This window comes from Saccoglossus kowalevskii, chromosome 8 (genome assembly GCF_978046115.1).
Source record: "Saccoglossus kowalevskii chromosome 8, keSacKowa6.1, whole genome shotgun sequence".
Lineage (NCBI taxonomy): Eukaryota > Metazoa > Hemichordata > Enteropneusta > Harrimaniidae > Saccoglossus > Saccoglossus kowalevskii.
This window is the reverse complement of record NC_140648.1, coordinates 7,952,318-7,970,357: the sequence shown is the minus strand read 5'-3', so window position 1 is coordinate 7,970,357 and position 18,040 is coordinate 7,952,318. Positions and strand designations below refer to the sequence as shown.

The window sequence follows — 18,040 nt, the reverse complement described above, 5'->3', positions numbered from 1 at the left end:
ACCAGAAGTTAAATTTCTACGTAATATATATTCAAGCATGTTTATACCCTGAAATATATATTATACAGAAAAGTCGTATTGTGTAGTAGTATGCTGTATTTTGTAACGTGTATTAACAGTTATTTAGTAAATTGAGATACGTTCTAAAGCCAGACTTATATAATTTATTATTATATTTTATTGGCCAATCAGAATCGCACATTTTGCATATCAATAGAATTTTTATCAACATGCCGCAGCTTGTTATACTGACCAAAATCATAAACATGTCAAAAATTTGGACGGAATTATGGACTATAAAAATATTGGTAACTATTAGATTTGTGATGAATAACTACTTCTGACTGTGGCAAGAGAAACCTTGAAGTGAAAAACGTTTAATTCGGTACAACATGAATGTTAACTACTGCTTCACCTAGGTCGACAATGGTCATTTCGGGTCGGTCGACAAATATGTATATCGACTTTGACCGAGGTCAATATTTGTACGATAGTGTCCCGGGTTGATGAATTGCAACCGACGCTGATAATGGAAAATTAATAACGAACATCGATACTGGAACAGACATGTCAGCGAACCAGAGCATACTTGATTTAGATATTCATATGAATAAGAGCCATCGCTCGAAACATCTGATTATATTGAATAATTAAGACCATTATCTACTATCAATGTTTGTATATTATAATTCATGCGGCGTAACTACATATGGGTTCTTGAAAATACATTTTTGTTTATAAATAATCGACTCAATAGTATTTATTGCTGAAGCATTTATATCTGCACTATTTATTATTTTTAACGTAAGACACGGGATTAAAAGTGAAATTACATTCATAAACACGTGCCTCTTTTTTATTTTTGCCGAAACAATGCATAACTGTAGACATATAAGTATGTTACTTCAAGTGTCAAGCACTTCATATTACATTTTATAGAGAAGTTCTAGAGAACAGGAAGATTACCACCAATCCCCCAAATAATAGCGGCAAAGCAAAATTGTAAAATTGCTGGGTATTCATCATAAGTCGCACATACGACTCGTTATGTTGGACAACTGTGAAGAGAACATAATAAAAATGTACATTAGTTTGTGTGTATATAATATATATATATATTCGTGTAACAGGAATATTTATAATCGTATATAATCGTCGGGCAATGAATTTCTTCAATCAACTTTGTGCAAAATGAATAGTATTTAGTTTCGACAATTTCGAAGTTATGAAAATATTATGTGATAGAATATTCTCTATCGCTATACTATAATGTATAAATGCAATTTCGGAGAAATACAATCCAAAAAAGGACCTTCTCGTTTGAGTATACGTTCACATAGGTAGCGAGATGCGTTATTTTCTGTTTCAAGACACAAAGTTCACACGATTACACCAGTTTCAAAACAAGCGAAGTACACAGAAGATGTAAAGCTCGGAGGAATATAAAAATAGAACTCAAAACCCTTTAATATTAATTACTACCGTATACTAAAATATGTTTGGATATTTAGAGTAGTAACAAATTCGGACTTCCCAGATTGCGTAAAATGGGATAATTTTGCGGTTTTGACCCGAAAAAAGCTGGGCTAAATCATTTGCTGTGGGACGGCCGCTTAGGTATGTGCACTCTAACTTAGAGCACATGAACTTGAATTCGGCTGAATTCGGCGTTTTTGTGTGGAAAAATCCCTTACATACGAACACCTAATTACACGAATAACCTAGAACCTAGAACACTAAGCCGGGGTATTTGAAACCGAAATTGTCATCTAAGTGTAAGGCCGTCGCTGATTAGCTGTTGAGCTGGAATGACAATTTTTGGTTTCAAATACCACAGAAAAGTGTTCGATGTCCTTAGTGTAATTAGGTGTTCGTATGTAAGGGATTCGGCCGAATTTTGTTATCGATTGGCTTAATATAACCCCAACAGATCGTATTTGTGTGAAAGATTAGTATTTTTGTCCTGATTTGTAGGAATCTGAAAAACGCGTTTCACAGCTTGTCTCTTATTTAGTTTTATGCTGCATTCAAGATGGCGGCCCCCATATAGTACATGTCGTATTTATTTTATTATCACATGTGTACCAGCTGACTGTGGGTAGAGCTGTATGTAGTGTTCATTTCTAGGCAATGTAAAATATATACAGATTGTTTTGATTCAGACCTGTCGCATTTTGTGTATACCAGTCAGACACTGAAAAGTAAGTTAAAGTATTAGTAAACGGTGCAGGACATATGGGACTCTGAATCACAGGTAGGCCCTGAAAATAGCATCATCATACAGTGTTACAAATGATGCTTACAAATAATCCGATATTTATGCTGGAGAATAAAGTACTGGAAACTGTAAATTACACAAAGTAGTCAAATCAATAAGAAATGATACTATGGATCCCATGGTATACATAGAAGTATAACTACAAGAATAAATGTTAGCCGACATGCAATGTCTAGTATTGCTAAATCGCCGGATGTGGCACATTATATATAATTGTAGTGGGAATTGCCAAGCCAGTTTGTAAAACTGTGAACAGATATTTTCGTAATTAACACTGACCGCAAAATAGGCCCTTGGGTGTTACTGACGGAATATTTTGTATTGTAATTTTTTTCAATTTTAATTAGTTGTATTGCAATACGTTAGTAATAATTAAAACATATATACATTTTTTTATTTCAATGCTGAGATTAAGTAGTTAAACAGTTGCTTCGTACTATCTATATCGGATTGTTCTTGGGATTATTAATTTCAATAAACAATATTCAACTATCCTTCTGCAACACCAGTAAGATCATTACTTACAGTGTGTCACTGAACAGTATAAAATGACGCAAAGCTCATTCTATAAATGTACACTGGTGGCAATATATTCACTGGCGGATGCAGAAATTCGGTAAGTGGGGAGCGGGCTTCTATTGACGTGCCCTCCGGTGGGCTGGGTTTGTCAATTGATTTGATTTTTTTCGGGCTGAAGGTGGGAGGGGGGGGGGCTGGCGCTGTACATAAACTACTCTTGCCACGTGTCACTGAAGGACAGTTTGAAACTAGTATAGTGCAACGTAATATTGTTTACAATATTAATAATTCGGTCTACAACGATGTTAATCTAAGGAATTTATATTAAGCTGAGTCATCGCGATTACGTTAATATGAGAAATGTAATTCGGGAAGAACACATCCGTAAATAAACATACATAAAATAAATAATTATCGCTTTGAGGAATACTTTATTCTCGTTTTCTATAATGAGCATACCTGTTTATCACTTGCCAGCTGAGACAAAACTCCTGAATATTGTGCGTTGTGTCACCATTCTTCTTGATGAAACCCTCGAAGGTATGGGTTGCATTTGCAGCATACTTTGGTCCAAGCATTCCACGTTGTTTTCCAACAAGAGGTGAGTAATCCTCAATTTCAAATCGTATTTCATTGTGACCGGTTTTTGCATTCTTTATCCATAGGACCCACCAGCCCTCAGTTAAAGAGAATACCACCTGTGTGTACTGATCAATAATCTCCACAGCAACCGTCAAATCATCAACAACAAAGGCAGTACCATCACACATCTGACTGTCAATCTGTGTAGTATATAAATATCAGGAACTGTGTTCACACCTTGTGTTAGCAGCATCTATTCGTGATTTGCCTGAATTTCTGATTGTATACACTCAGCATACAATTAGCCACTCATCACAAAAAAGCTACATTCCGGGTTCTCCGAGGAACATTCTACCACTAAAATTATTCGTCATCCTATTTTATGACACCCTCCAGTATAAGAAACATACTAGTAATATGGCTGTAAGCAGCAACAATCAGCTTCGACCAATAGGATATTGAACCCGCGTTGCTATGAATATAGTAGGGGCAAACTTTTGAATGAATGTATTATCTAAGTATGAAGTTTTAGTCAGATACTTAAAATGGTTAAATATCATTTTGAAGTGATTGATATTAGTTACTTGGTGTCACATTATGTTGTTACTAGTATATGGGCAATCAATGTGTATGTTCATATAAAATTGGGATGCTTGTAATAACGTGTATGCATGGTAATTAGGCCACATAACCACTCTATCATTTCTTATATATATATATATATATATATATATATATATGTATAAGATATGTACATCATTCCATTCATATAGTTTTATAAATATAAAACTGTGCTACATAAGAAGAAATTATCAGTCTGGAAACATTCATAACAATTAATGTACAAAAGAATGATATATGGACCTCTAAGTTAAGACCAAGTCGTTATATCAGGTGCAAAAGAGAGCATATTCTTTCCTAACATAAAATGAGCTTTTACATAAAGATAAATGATATTGAAACAATCAGAAATCGTCTGCCTGGGTGATTTTGTCGTATTTTGTAACCAATTCATCTACCATAGAAACTATTAAATGAGATAAGACGTCCTCCTAAGCCAGCTTGACTTGGCAGCTTGGTAGAAAAGAGTCTATGACGTTTCTCAAGCTCCAGCATATCGAGAAGCTCGGAAATGCATACACTATATTGAGGAGATAGAGGGATATTACTATAATGATTGATTGAAGTCATTGATGAATACTGATAAAACTCTCTTGTCATACAGTCTACTAGAAGAGTTAAACTTAGAGTCGAACTCAAGGAGAACATCCATATATGAGGCAAAAGAACTTGAATCCGTGGTAAATTTGATTTAAAGTTACATATATATCATAGAAATACAATTATTAATTGAAAGAATTGTTGATGAACATCATCAATATACCTGGAGGTGAAAATGAATAATTTCCTACTGTGTCTCACATATACTTTTCTGTGCCATGTTATTTTTAGCATTACATTGTTATCTTTAAGGCACTAGTTTAATGTCCCCATCTGAAACGGTGATTGAGATATTACAGTTTAATCAAACTAATGAAGTTACATAACCATATATGGTCATATGATATTTTAGGAATATTACTTTTCCTTTTCATTCACTATAGCACTAGTTGCATGTCCCTATCTAAAAACGTGCTTGCAGTATTATAGATATGCATATTAATGAGGTCACAGCAAAACGGAATAGTCACTGTCAATAAATGTTTTAGAAAACGATAGAGGAAAAGAAAAAAAAGTTATGATAATAGGTTTACAAACTTGACAGGCTTTGCAAGACTTTATATTCAGAGCAAATTTACGCTATAACCACTGTCAATAAATTGTTTTTAAAAAACGATAGAGGAAGAAAAAACAAGCAGCCGGTTAGCATTGCAAATTTCAATTAAAGAACTTAAGATACCATTAGAAAATGAACAATATATAGTACCAAAGCAATCAGACTTGCTGTTTTCAACAAGAATTCAAAAATATAACTTTTTACCAAAAATATTCATCAAAATTAGATAATTGAAGATATCATCATGAAGTGAACGAATCTAAGAGAGACCTACCTGAGGTACCTATATCTATAGTATCAAAGCAATCAGACTTTCGATTTTTAACAAGAAGTCAAAAATATCACTTTTTACCAAAAATATCAAAAATATTCACCAAAATTAGAGAATTGAAGATACCACCATAAAATGAACAAATCTGAGAGAGGTCTACCCTAGGTATCAAAGCATTCAGGCTTGTAATTTTTCAAGAAGAAGTCGAAAAAGTAAGAAGTTGACACAGACGACGACGGACAAAACAAGTGATGATAATAATCGGCTTTCAAACTTAAAGGTTTTGCAAGACTTTATATTCAGAGCAAATTTGCGCCATAACCATTGTTAATAAATTGTTTAAAAACCGATACAGGAAGAAAAAAGTGATAATGATAGGATTTCAAACTTGACAGGTCTTGAAAGACTAATATTCAGAGCACATTTGCGCTGTTTGATTCCATGAAGTTTAACTATATTACCCCTGTATTACATTACTACCCACATTCAGTACACTTCACGTATTAACACCAACTTATATTTCATATTAGCTCCATCAAAAACTGTCTGTCCAACAAATCTGTACTTGCATTATCAAGAACCAGACTCAAGCTATACGATGCCTGCTCATTCTTTCATGCTTCCACTTCGTTCACGAAATACACTAACAGCAGTTATTTATTCTGCAGCCGAACTGCAAACTAAATGTTGTGAAAAGTGTTACTGTGGTGGATCTTAGACATTATGCACTGCTGTTTGAAGCGCGCTAAACACAACTAACATAGTACTAAATGTTCGTTCGAAGCAGTGATACATTGGTTGTCAACCTATAATTTCAAAAAAAGAGGCCCCCATTGCAAATGCACATTTAATGGAAAATGAATCCCGCGTGCAATTCAGTGAATTCACGGATATTTACATTACAGTAAGCTATTGTATTTATTACTGTGCACGAAACATTTGTTTGCTGACAATACAGCTTGTACATTGGTTGCAAAAAATGACAATATTTATAGTGATTACGTGCTTTGCTACAAAATAACCGACATTTAGAGGTGTTCACAAATTAAGTGTAATTCATGTAGGATCATACACCCCTTCTTAAACAGGAAATATACTACTTTTGAAGTACTGAAAACGCAGAAAAAATATTTAAAGTGAAGAAGAAACGATGCTGTCCGCCTTAACAAAATAGCCTTTTGATACCTTTTTTTGTTTTGTTTTTTGTGACAAATTTCGAAACACAAAACTGGGAGCAAGAGATACTTTTGGTTTAGATGGAATACTGCGGAAACTGTGCAATGCAAATTATCTTACATATGTTTCGTAATATATTTGGATTGCGGTTGTATAGTCACAAATACATTATCACACTAGCAGTCTAACTTCAGTTTCATATCAAACTTGTTAGTGATATGGTGATAAAAAACGTCATCGTGTGACATGAATACATTAATCAAGTTGTTTAGTCGATGGTCAAATCACCGCCCTGACGATTTAGAGGCGATTAACAGAATTCAAGAAACACATTGTAGTTAATTGTCACAATTAGTATATAATGCATTCTATAAATAAGCGACATAATTTACCAACCTCAATCGTTCCATCTTCCAAAAGATATATGATGTGATTATCTGCGACTATATCTGCGCTCTCTATTACGCTAAGTCCTCCTCCAATGGATACAAGGTTCGCGGTCAATTCAAAATCATGTGCATCTGGTTGAAGTGTCTGGCTCAGAATATAGCTACAATCACTGTTAAAATCAAAGCACATGCCTTCGAACGTGGTAAAATGTGGTTCACCAATGCAAATACATGGGTCACAGGGACAACCTGTAACGATACACATGTCTGACAGTTAATAGTATGGCCTATTTATGTACTTTATTGCAACAGTGTGTATTTCGGTTAAACTTGTACAATCAGTGGTATATATGAAATTTCTTGATAACCGATAGTCACAGATATTTTATAACTTTGATGCCAGAGTTGAACACAGAGGATAGTTTTGATAATCTGTAATAATATTTCGCATACTTCATTGATCACTCCCAAAATACTGCATAACTTATTTGACATGCGCAAATCGAATCTCCGAACAACTAGACGATCTATCCAGTATATGTTAATGTTGGATTTGTGCACAACAATTTTGTAGATTAAATAAATAGACATGTTAAGCAGGGTGAGCATAATTCGTTTGTTGACTCTGTTCATTCGCACTGAGGTGGTTTTCGCTGAAGGCGATAACGAGTCTTCAGAGCTTGTTCGTCCCCAGCTGGACATAGATGTCCGGGGGCTTATAACTTTGGTTCGGTGCGTACGTTTGCGCGTTCTTGATCATACCTTGGACACGACCCAATTCATGTACACTAAGAGAAGTATTTTAAGGAATGTATGGTAAAAAGGATTTTTTTGGTCATTTTCGGTGAAAAAAATGTGCTACGTCGTTACTCTGAATCGCTTTGACTTTCACGAAATTAGATAAAAAGACGTGTCGCTGAAACGTATAGATACACCTTTTGACAAAACATTACATCTTTTGATCCCAAAATATACTTTATATGCGCAGATCCAAACACTAAATTGAAGGTTTACGCACAATACATTACATATGTTTATAGATACAACCAACATGTGTTAAGTGTGTCAAAACAATGGTTTGAAATAATGTTTCTGCAAAACTATTAAATGGGCCTATTTGGATCAAAAATATAACTTTTGGTGAGAAAATAGAGGGAAAATGGTGATTTGCCAGTTTTGGGGAATGTACAAACTTTACATATAGATATGCCGATAATAATAATAATATTGTTTTTTGATAGCCACACTTTTACAACGAAAGTCTAATGAAGACGTATATTTGGGGCAAAATATGCCATTTTTCGTCAAAACATGATGCCTTTGCTTGTTTTCGACAATCTATTGACCAATGTCATTTAAAAATTACATATAGGTAATTATATTACATTCATTGATAGACACACTTTCACAATCGAAATGTAATAAGATTGCCTATCTTGGTGAAAATATGTAACATTCGAAGGGTGAAAATTATGTAACATAAAGTGTCAATTTATGTAACATTTTTTAAAAAAATGTGTCCTCCAAACTAAACATGTCCATATTTTATGTAGAATGTATAACTTCAGTTTTATTTGTTGCAAAATAGAAGAATTGGCAAAAGCTTAATAAACAGTGTCTTTAAAGTGCATAGTTACGATTATCATGTGATGCCATGGTATATAGTGATTTATACAATGTATGTATGCAGTTCGAGCTGTACACTTCAGTTGGGAAAAATAGTCTATGCAGGATGAAGTGAAACCAAGATTCTTGGTAAGACATCCAAATTTCAAATGTAGTATACTTACTAGTTGATATGCTGAATATTCCCAAATGTCTTGTTGTCGTACCATATTTCAATCTAGCGATAATGTATACTGTGGTACATGGTTTGTATGGTCCAAGAACAACAGTGAAGGTTGGGTGTCCACGGTAGCTAAAAAATGGATTTCGTCGAATATTTATCCAGGTGCTCGGCATAGTAAGAAGACTGGTTGAATATTTTATTTGCATTATTCCATTGTGACAAAGGTTAGTGAAATCGATTATCCAGAATGGAATATGGTAGCATGTCGCCCATAGCACGTACGCGGTCAAACATTCTAATGATAGAGAATTATATACAAATGAGTTACATTTTCTGGAAACATACACATACACACGAAGAAAATATTATTTGTTTGGATATTGAAGGCACTGATATATTCAGTGTTAATGCTAAAAAACGACCTTGGCACACCGTCACATTAATCCTCAACTCGACATCTCCCGCCTGTCAATCAGGCTTAAATTCACTAGCTTAACCCTTAGCATTTAACCTGGGCTTGTGTCATTCGCTCAACAATTCACACCTTTGTGCATAACTAGCCCATGCTTTCTTTGTCCAAACACACTATCTCGCTGCCTCGCTGTATGCAACTTAGTCTCCCGCAATTCGCTTACAATGGTTCCAGCAAGAAAGAAGAGATCGCCAAAACGACCAGCACGCTTTACCAACGACGATGTTACAACTAGCCAACCTACCACAGCACGTCATCGCCGAGCAATGGCAGCACGATCAGCCGTCATTGCAACACTTTCAACTACACTACAGACTCATATCGCCGGAGATCAACCGTCACCAGCGCAGACTCTACAACCAAACAAGGGCAACACCACACCAAATGCATCAAATACTGTTACGATGTTCATGCAAGACCTTGAGGCTTTGATAGTTCGTGTACAAAACCAACAGTCTGCAGCTGAACCACTCGCTCAAAAAAACTCAACCGTCAACACAAACGAATCAACCACTCCACGATTTATTGTCTCCAGCTTCAACAACGAATTGTATCGACCTTACCCACGCCACTGCACCAGTGACGACAGAAAAAACCGCAACAGGACACCCAGCGCAAATGCTAAACAATCCCTCCACTATTACTCAGCTGCTCTAAGCAGCTGGCGGCGCACCAACGTCCAACAACAACATGGTTGCTCCTATTAACGTCAATACCGGCATTGAACCCGACTATACAGACATCAGTCAAGCCATCCTAGTCTACAACTACAACTCCGGACCACCAATCAGTGTTCTACCATCAGTTCCACCTCAGAGCTCCACCTACCATACATAGAACAATCAATGCTGAACGCACTTGTAAATCGGGGTAAGTTCATTGATCTTTCTACCCTGCATCCTGACAACCACCGACAAAACTATACCCCACCAATTTCTACACGTTTCGAATTGGACCCCGACAACCCATCTGTTGCTACAGTCACCTCTCAAAGTAAACTCAATTCCATTAACATGCTAGGAAGTTGGCTGTTTGCATTTGGATCATTTGCAGCCTATCGTGCCTTCTATTTCCCGCAAGAAGCAGTGCACCTCATCAATTATATTTTATTCATTGGCGAGAAATCCGACATCTACAAACCTGAAGCATGGCTCGCATACAATAAGGCTTTTCGCGAAAACGTATCCCGCTACCCCAATGTCCGCAATTGGAGCGTACCTGACACATCTATGGACTATACCTACTTTCAGCAGCACCCACATCTACTATTACCACTCTTTTATGAGTGTAGGTAACAGGGCCACACTAGACAAGAATGTCTAGCACTATGAGGCAAAACAACCAGCACCCAAAACAATTTCATTCAGCCACAAAACCATAGTGAATAACAAATACATCTGCAAAAAAAGTATGCTCAACACCATGCCCACACAGTCGTCAACACATCTGCAGCACCTGCGGGGGTCAGATCATCCATCACAAGACCAAACAGCAGGGCCTTGCAGCCCTTTTGGTAAAATGACAATATCCACCAACGTGATAAATACCATGTTCCCAACAACACCACTTAACCTCGAGAACTGCATAACCACCGAGACAAACACTTTGTCTCAGCAATTCTACTCGACATCTCTCAAGGCGCACCCTTGGCTTCACCGGTCACCACCATCTACGATACACTCGCAATGCTAAAACTGCAACATCCAACCCAACAGTTATAACAGAGGCAATCATGAAAGAAATCAAGCTAGGACATGCCATCGGCCCCTTTGAAAACACTTTCATAAACAAAGACCATTACTCATTGTCCTATTCCACGGTAGATGACGCAGTAGCACTCATCATGAAGCATGGTCCTGCCTTTTGGCCTACGATCAGCACCATACCTGTTCAACAGAATTGCAACAGCCATTGAATGGATAATACAATGCCGAGCCAATACCAAAGACCTGCTACACTACCTTGATGACTTCTTTGCGGTAGGCCTACCTAACACTTGTAAGTGCCAGCACATGAAGGAGATCATGTTCAACACATGCAACCATCTGGGTGTACCCATCGTGGAAGAAAAATCGAGGGCCCCGCCATGACACTGACATATTTTGATATTGAACTGGACAGCAACGCCATGGTCATGAGGTTACCAAGCAAAAAAATGGCCGATCTCACCACAACGCTACCGAAGTGGCTCAACCGACAGTCATGTACCAAGCGTCAACTCCTCTCCCTCATTGGCACCCTGAGCTTTGCATGCATTTTCTTAGATGCATGATTGACTTGTCCACAACAACACCACATCTCACACAAATCATCAACCTGTCAGACGAACTGTTTCCTATCTACATCTCCTGTCTAATTTGGGACATCAATGGCATGAAAGGTGCATCATGTTTCATTGCGACAACTCATCAGTCATCAGTATTTGGGAGAAAGGGTCATTATGTTGTGCACACATTATGACACTCGTCCGACAGATTTTCTACATATCTGCCCGAGGCAACTTTCACATAATGGTCACTCACATTGCAGGAACCGATAACTCACTTGCCGAGGCTCTCTCTCGATTGCAGATCCACCACTTCCACCAACTGGCACCACAAGAAATCACCAGTCATAGTACCAGATGTCTTCAACCCTGGGAACATTCACACCATCCTATCTCAGCCCATGCAATGAAAGCACAAGAAAATCAAGCGTCTTTCTATATCACTAACAGCATTGCCACCTCAAGAAGTTGCACGTATCAGTCAGGGCAGACAAGATATTACAACTTCTGTCACAACTACAGTCTCGCTCCGCTACCAGTCACACGCCGCTCTGCCATCCTCTTTTACACACATAGAGCATCACTCTCATTGACGTATAAAACAATTAAAATATACCTCGCCGCCATCCTACTACAGCACACAGAGATAGGCTAGCCAGAGTTTCCAGAGGATCATCTACTGCTTCGCACGCTCCACTGCATCAAGAAACAAATTGGTGACCCTAAGGCTACACGATTACTGATAACCATTCAGTTACTGAGAACACTAAAAAATCAGTTGCGCTGTTGCATCAATATGGATGTAACAGACATACTGATGTTATGGGCCGCATTCACCATGGCCTTTTTCAAGTTTTTACGAGTAAGCAAATTTTCCTCTCGAAAACAACCTTTGACCTTGAACACAAGCTTCTCCGACCCGATGTTAATCTTGGTAGTGCAATCACCATCAACGTCAAGGCAGCCAAAAACAATCCATTACGACGTGGCCACACACTGACCATAGCCCCATCTGGCTCCTCGGTTTGTGCAGTACGAGCTCACCACAAATACATCGAGGCAAGTACACATACCACATTCTCCCAGCATGCACCAGCATTCCAGTTTACAAACGGCTCATATCTAACACGTCAAACCGTGACAGACTCAATCAGAATCCTTCTCATGCAAGCAGGGAATCCGAGTGTGGAGAAATACTCATCTCACAGCTTCCTTGCTGGAGCCGCCACAACAGCCGCCGAAGCCAACCTTCCCGACTGGCTCATCAAGACCCCTGGACGATGACGCAGTGACTCATATCAGCTCTACATTAAGACTCCATCATGCAGTGCCAACGATCCTCGCCAACCACACCGAGCTTCGGAACTAAGCCAACCAATTCACGATGTTTTTCGAACAATGCTATTAAGACAATTTATCCTTTTGCTGACTTGTATTTCACTTGCAATCCGCACTAGTCATTTTTACATTTCCCATCGTCTCTGATCAACATTGTATACAGATCTTTCGTTTCAATTGTTCACTCGCAATTTTTATTCGTAATTTTGTAATTTGACTACATTGTAATCCCTGCTCTGTAACCATGTGCTCTTGTCCCATGCAGCCGCTCCACATTCTAGAACAAGCAATGCCTTGCCTCACCAAATCATGCAAATTGTTCAATTCCACCACCTCCTCTTTAATTTGGTGGAAATGCCACACAGAGCATGCTGGCTCTGGTCAGGTACGACGTTGCCCTTACCATGACATGAGTCAAATATATCTTGGTCTCCTGTCATGGGGTCGGCCGCTATGACGCCTGATGCAGAGCCACTGTGTAAGCAGGTGTTACTCGGGTAGCATGCGTCGCCACCTCATAATGACACTCAGTGGTTTTGAGGGTCACTATGAGGTGACACGTGACGACGCCTAGTGTGACATTCACTTCCCCCACTTCAAACGACAATCCTGTCTCATGTGTTGTTTTTTAGCATTTATTGTTTGGATATTAAAGGCACTGATATATTCAGTGTTAATGCTAAAAAACGACCTTGGCACACCCTCACATTAATCCTCAATTCGACATCTCCCGCCTGTCCATCAGGTTTAAATTCACTGGCTTAACCCTTAGCATTTAACCTGGGCTTGTGTCATTTGCTCAACCATTCACACCTCAGTGCATAACTAGCCCATGCTTTCTTTGTCCAAACACACTATCTCGCTGCCTCCCTGTATGCAACTTCGTCTCCCGCAATTAGCAAACCAACCACCCACCCTCCATCTTTATATCAATATGTAACTTTGATCTTTTGTTATTTTATTTTCAATAAATACAGTGTAGGGAAAATGCCGCACAGAGCATGGTGGCTCTGTTCATGTAAGACGTTGCCCTTACCATGACAGGAGACAAATATATCTCGGTCTCCTGTCATGGGGTCGGCCGCTACGACGCCTGATGCTGAGCCACTGTGTAGGCAGGTGTTATTCGGGTAGCACGCGTCGCCACTTCATAATGACACTCAGTGGTTTTGAGGGTCACTATGAGGTGACACGTGACGACGCCTAGTGTGACATTCACTTCCCCCACTTCAAACGGCAATCCTGTCTCATGTGTCGTTTCTTCGCATTAAATTAAAATTACTGCCACCCCAACTGGAACTCGGTGATCAATGGAAAACTGAAATAAAAGACGTATGTACATGAATGTTGTCAAAGACCTGATCTGGAAATATATTGTCACGAAAACAGAGACAGAGTCAAAGTCTTTCACTACGACCAATCGTGTTGCAAATAATCAATGAGGTCACATGACCAGCTATTTCAAATTTCTGTTCTAGCACCCAACTAACATCAAACACACACAATTGGTATACACACTAACTGTGTTTCAGTCAAAAATAATTTAAATAACTTTAACATTTTCATGGAATTAGACATATGAAAATAAACATATGTACAGATCAATAGTGATCTGCAAGGACACCCCGATTTAACGTAAAAAAGGTACAGGAGGCTATCCTGCAAGATTAGAAGCCACGACCATCATTATGAACCCAATCAACAGACTGTGCGGTGGGCTCAAATACTTTATTAGGGATGTTCCAATTCTTTTCTTTATTCCAAGGGTTAAATAGACGTTACATGTTCTCCAACCAATACAAAATTCCGGGACAAATCGTGCGCCTGAAGCATTAAGACAATTTCACATCGCTCTGTTTTCTTAAACCGACAAGCCGCCATATTACGTCACCAATCGCCAACAAATTTACATACACGCTACATGCAAAATTGCGGACTAATAGGATTATTGGTTTTGGAATATTAATTATAGTACAAACAATCATGTAACGTGCTAATAATATTGGTAGATACTGGCTTCATATTGTAATTGCAACCTTGTAATTGACCTATGTTTTTCATAATAAATTCCAATAAATTGCGAGGACTTTGTAATTGTGCAATTTAGAAAAGTGTTTGCTAGATATGTATAATTATTTTTTCGAGACAATATAAATTGTCATTGGTTAAAGCCATTTATATATTACAATTCATGGGCATAATTGTTCTCCTAGTAACTTTGATCATTATAGAATAAACTACTGCTGGTAACTCCTGAGCGGAGCGGAATGACTGCTCGACGTAGTCACGAATGGCGGCTACAGTCAGTGTAAAGTAATACTGATGATGACTGAGCGATGTTCATAACAGTGCAACAATGTTTCTGCTTATATGACAAAAGAACTCAACGGTTATTTGGCGCCATATTATGTGCAGCTAGCATAGTAATTTCTTAAATAACTTCAGTGCAAACCTGTAGAATACTGTGTGGGTAATATTTTTTATATTGATTTTTGTTGCATTTGCAGCAAATAGTTACCAGACAATGAGAAATCTATAGGATTGAATATACCCCACAGCTGGCTTCACATACATTGTTCATAGTTCATATGGTGCTTACACCAGGATTTAATTACAGCACCTAGGCGGTATGTGGTTACAGCTTAATGTTCGAGTAATCGCAAGAAATTGACATGACAATAGAAATTCATTAAAGACTGCCACTCCCATGCAATTAACAGCGAGTGAAATTCCTGGGATTGAAACATATATTTTGAAGTCACTGGTGTAGGCAACGAATAACTGCAAGTTGACATAAAGACGAGGTAGTTTATTTAATCAGTGGTCAACTAGAGGCTGAAATTATAATTAATTTGTTTATTTCAATTTCTCCTGACGTCAAATAGAATACACTGGTGAAACACGGTAGTAACTGTGGGTGAAAGGATGTTTTGGGGTGTAGTTTACATTGTATATAGAGTGGTAGGGTCGGGTGTAATGTGTTCATTTCCAACTATTATGAAGTCACGTAGAATTTTTTCTGACATGTTTTCAAGCATTACATGTGAATCCAATTTTCACTGCGCTGTGTCTCAATAGAGTATGAGGGAAATGGCATATTCACTGGAATTTATTTCAGGGGAAAAATGTTTTCAGTGATAATGAAGTATTATGACAGATACCCTCCCCGTGGCTTTCATTGCGTATGGAAGTTATTTTCACGAGTGATGCGGTGTATCCTGCTGCCGTACTTTCACGAGCGAAGCCACGGGGAGGGTGTGGGGTTCTGTTATTATACACATGTCCCATATTTGATTATTTCATATTAAAAAAAGAACGTGCAACAAACCGGGATAGAAATTTAGATCGGGGAACCCAATTGCCCATTAATATGCTCCAAGACAGTGCTGCGACCTAGCAACGCTTGTCAGTGTAGAACGCGTGTCGCTGTACGTGTGAAAATAAAATAATCAGACGTCTAATTTAAGTCATTGTCAGAATAAATAACTCGTGGATGTTTAAGCGCGGTGGTCGTAGCGCAGCGCGTGTTCGAATTTCATGTAAATAAACAATGTATTTTACACGCGTTGTATACGTCGCTATGAGTCCCATATTGAACAGGACGCGACACGACGACTGTCGCCCTTTAGTTGGGACCACGACAGAACCAGAACTTAAACTGGGCGACTACGATACACGGTTGATGTTGAAGTTAAAAGTTCCTCCACAGATCTGTGCATTGGCAAACATGCCGTGCAACTGCAGTACTCCACTGACGGAATGACTTTCGTTGAAATCGGTCGTCGCTGACTCGTGGGCTGCACACTACAACCTCGTTTGTGATGTTGCTTGCTTGTCGTGGATGGACTGAGTCTTGGTTACCGGTTAAATTTTGCTAATTTGGCGTTGGTAATCTTTATTTGGAACCGAGTAACGCCGCAACGTCGCCAACAGAAACCTCATGGTATATCGATGTTGATGGTTGCGGCTCCATATTAATCGGAGATTTCACTGCGGGTCCAGGCAGCGGGTGGATCTTCCGAGAGCCCTTCAAGATTTATAAAACTCAGATTCCAGGTGGTCAACAAACATTAAGTTCTCCCAATCCTAGTATTCTATGTGATGTACATCTAACATGCCAAAAATGCTGGTGAACGATTTGAACCTGACAAAAATACTTGAAATAGATACCAGGAAGGGGAGGGGGGTAAAAGAAAAGTTATATAACATTTTATTATTCAATAATTTATTAAAATACATAAGTTTGTCCAACTCCCTGTGATACAACACCTCAGACATAGCTCATTGTACTCGGCTTGAGTGTGGGCAAAAAGTTACTATTTGAATTTTTGATATCTGTTTTCATTAATGAGAAAGTTGACCCCGAAGTTAGAGTAACTGTTCAGCAGGAATGGGTTTTTAACTCTTCTGTGATTTTTTTTGGCTTGGCTGATTTTGTCACGGTTCATACTTGACAGGCAGGTCGTATCATCACTAATTGGAAAAACAATCCTGACCCACCGCTACCATGGCAACAGCCAAAGTCTTGTAATAGCAGTGCCCAAATGATCATGCCTTTTATTGTGGCTACGTTGCGCACTGGTAAGAGATCACCGGCGCCGACATTGTTACCACTGTCAACGGAATCCCAACGCAGCTTTGAACTTTGAATAAAATGTAAATGCTGCCTCCAATCTAGAAAATACTATCGCAAAACGGTTGGAAATAATACATTTAACGGCTGAATACGTCCTAACAATAAAATAAAGTGACTTCTAATGACTGCCATGTTATTTTGCGAACCTCGTATAAGGTGCCCGGTTTTAGTTATAAACAGACGTTAGCTTCACGTTCATGTCCCTTCCATGATAACAGCCGAAAACATATTGCTTGTTTTTTACCGGTTTTCATTGGCAACCGAAGTATTTTTATTTTGTAAACAAATTTTCGTCTGCTATTTTTATTCAGTTCAAATCGTTCAGCAACATTTTTGGCATATTAGGTGTACATCACATGGAATACTACGATTGAGAGAACTTGATGTATGTTGACTGATTTTTATCATAGTACGAAGTACCAGGAAGTTACTCAGTTCCAAATAAAGATTACCAACGTCAAATGAGCAACATTTGACTGGTAATCAAGATTCATGTAATCCATGGCTAACAAGCAACATCACAAGCGAAGTTGTAGCATGCAGTACC

General features: G+C 38.3%; 1 protein-coding gene across 1 annotated transcript in view; it reads right to left on the bottom strand.

The window, feature by feature from the left end:
- Positions 1 to 759: 759 nt before the first annotated feature.
- The window catches only part of LOC102802146 (uncharacterized), a 35,912-nt gene continuing 18,631 nt past the window's right edge, over positions 760 to 18,040 (bottom strand). The window contains exons 3-6 of the mRNA XM_085502120.1: positions 8,783 to 9,076; positions 7,000 to 7,241; positions 3,257 to 3,579; positions 760 to 1,058 (exon numbers count right to left, since the gene is read on the bottom strand). Coding sequence (XP_085358246.1) covers positions 1,046 to 1,058; positions 3,257 to 3,579; positions 7,000 to 7,241; positions 8,783 to 9,076 — 872 coding nt within the window. The 3' untranslated portion in view covers positions 760 to 1,045. The remainder of the gene's footprint in view (positions 1,059 to 3,256; positions 3,580 to 6,999; positions 7,242 to 8,782; positions 9,077 to 18,040) is intronic.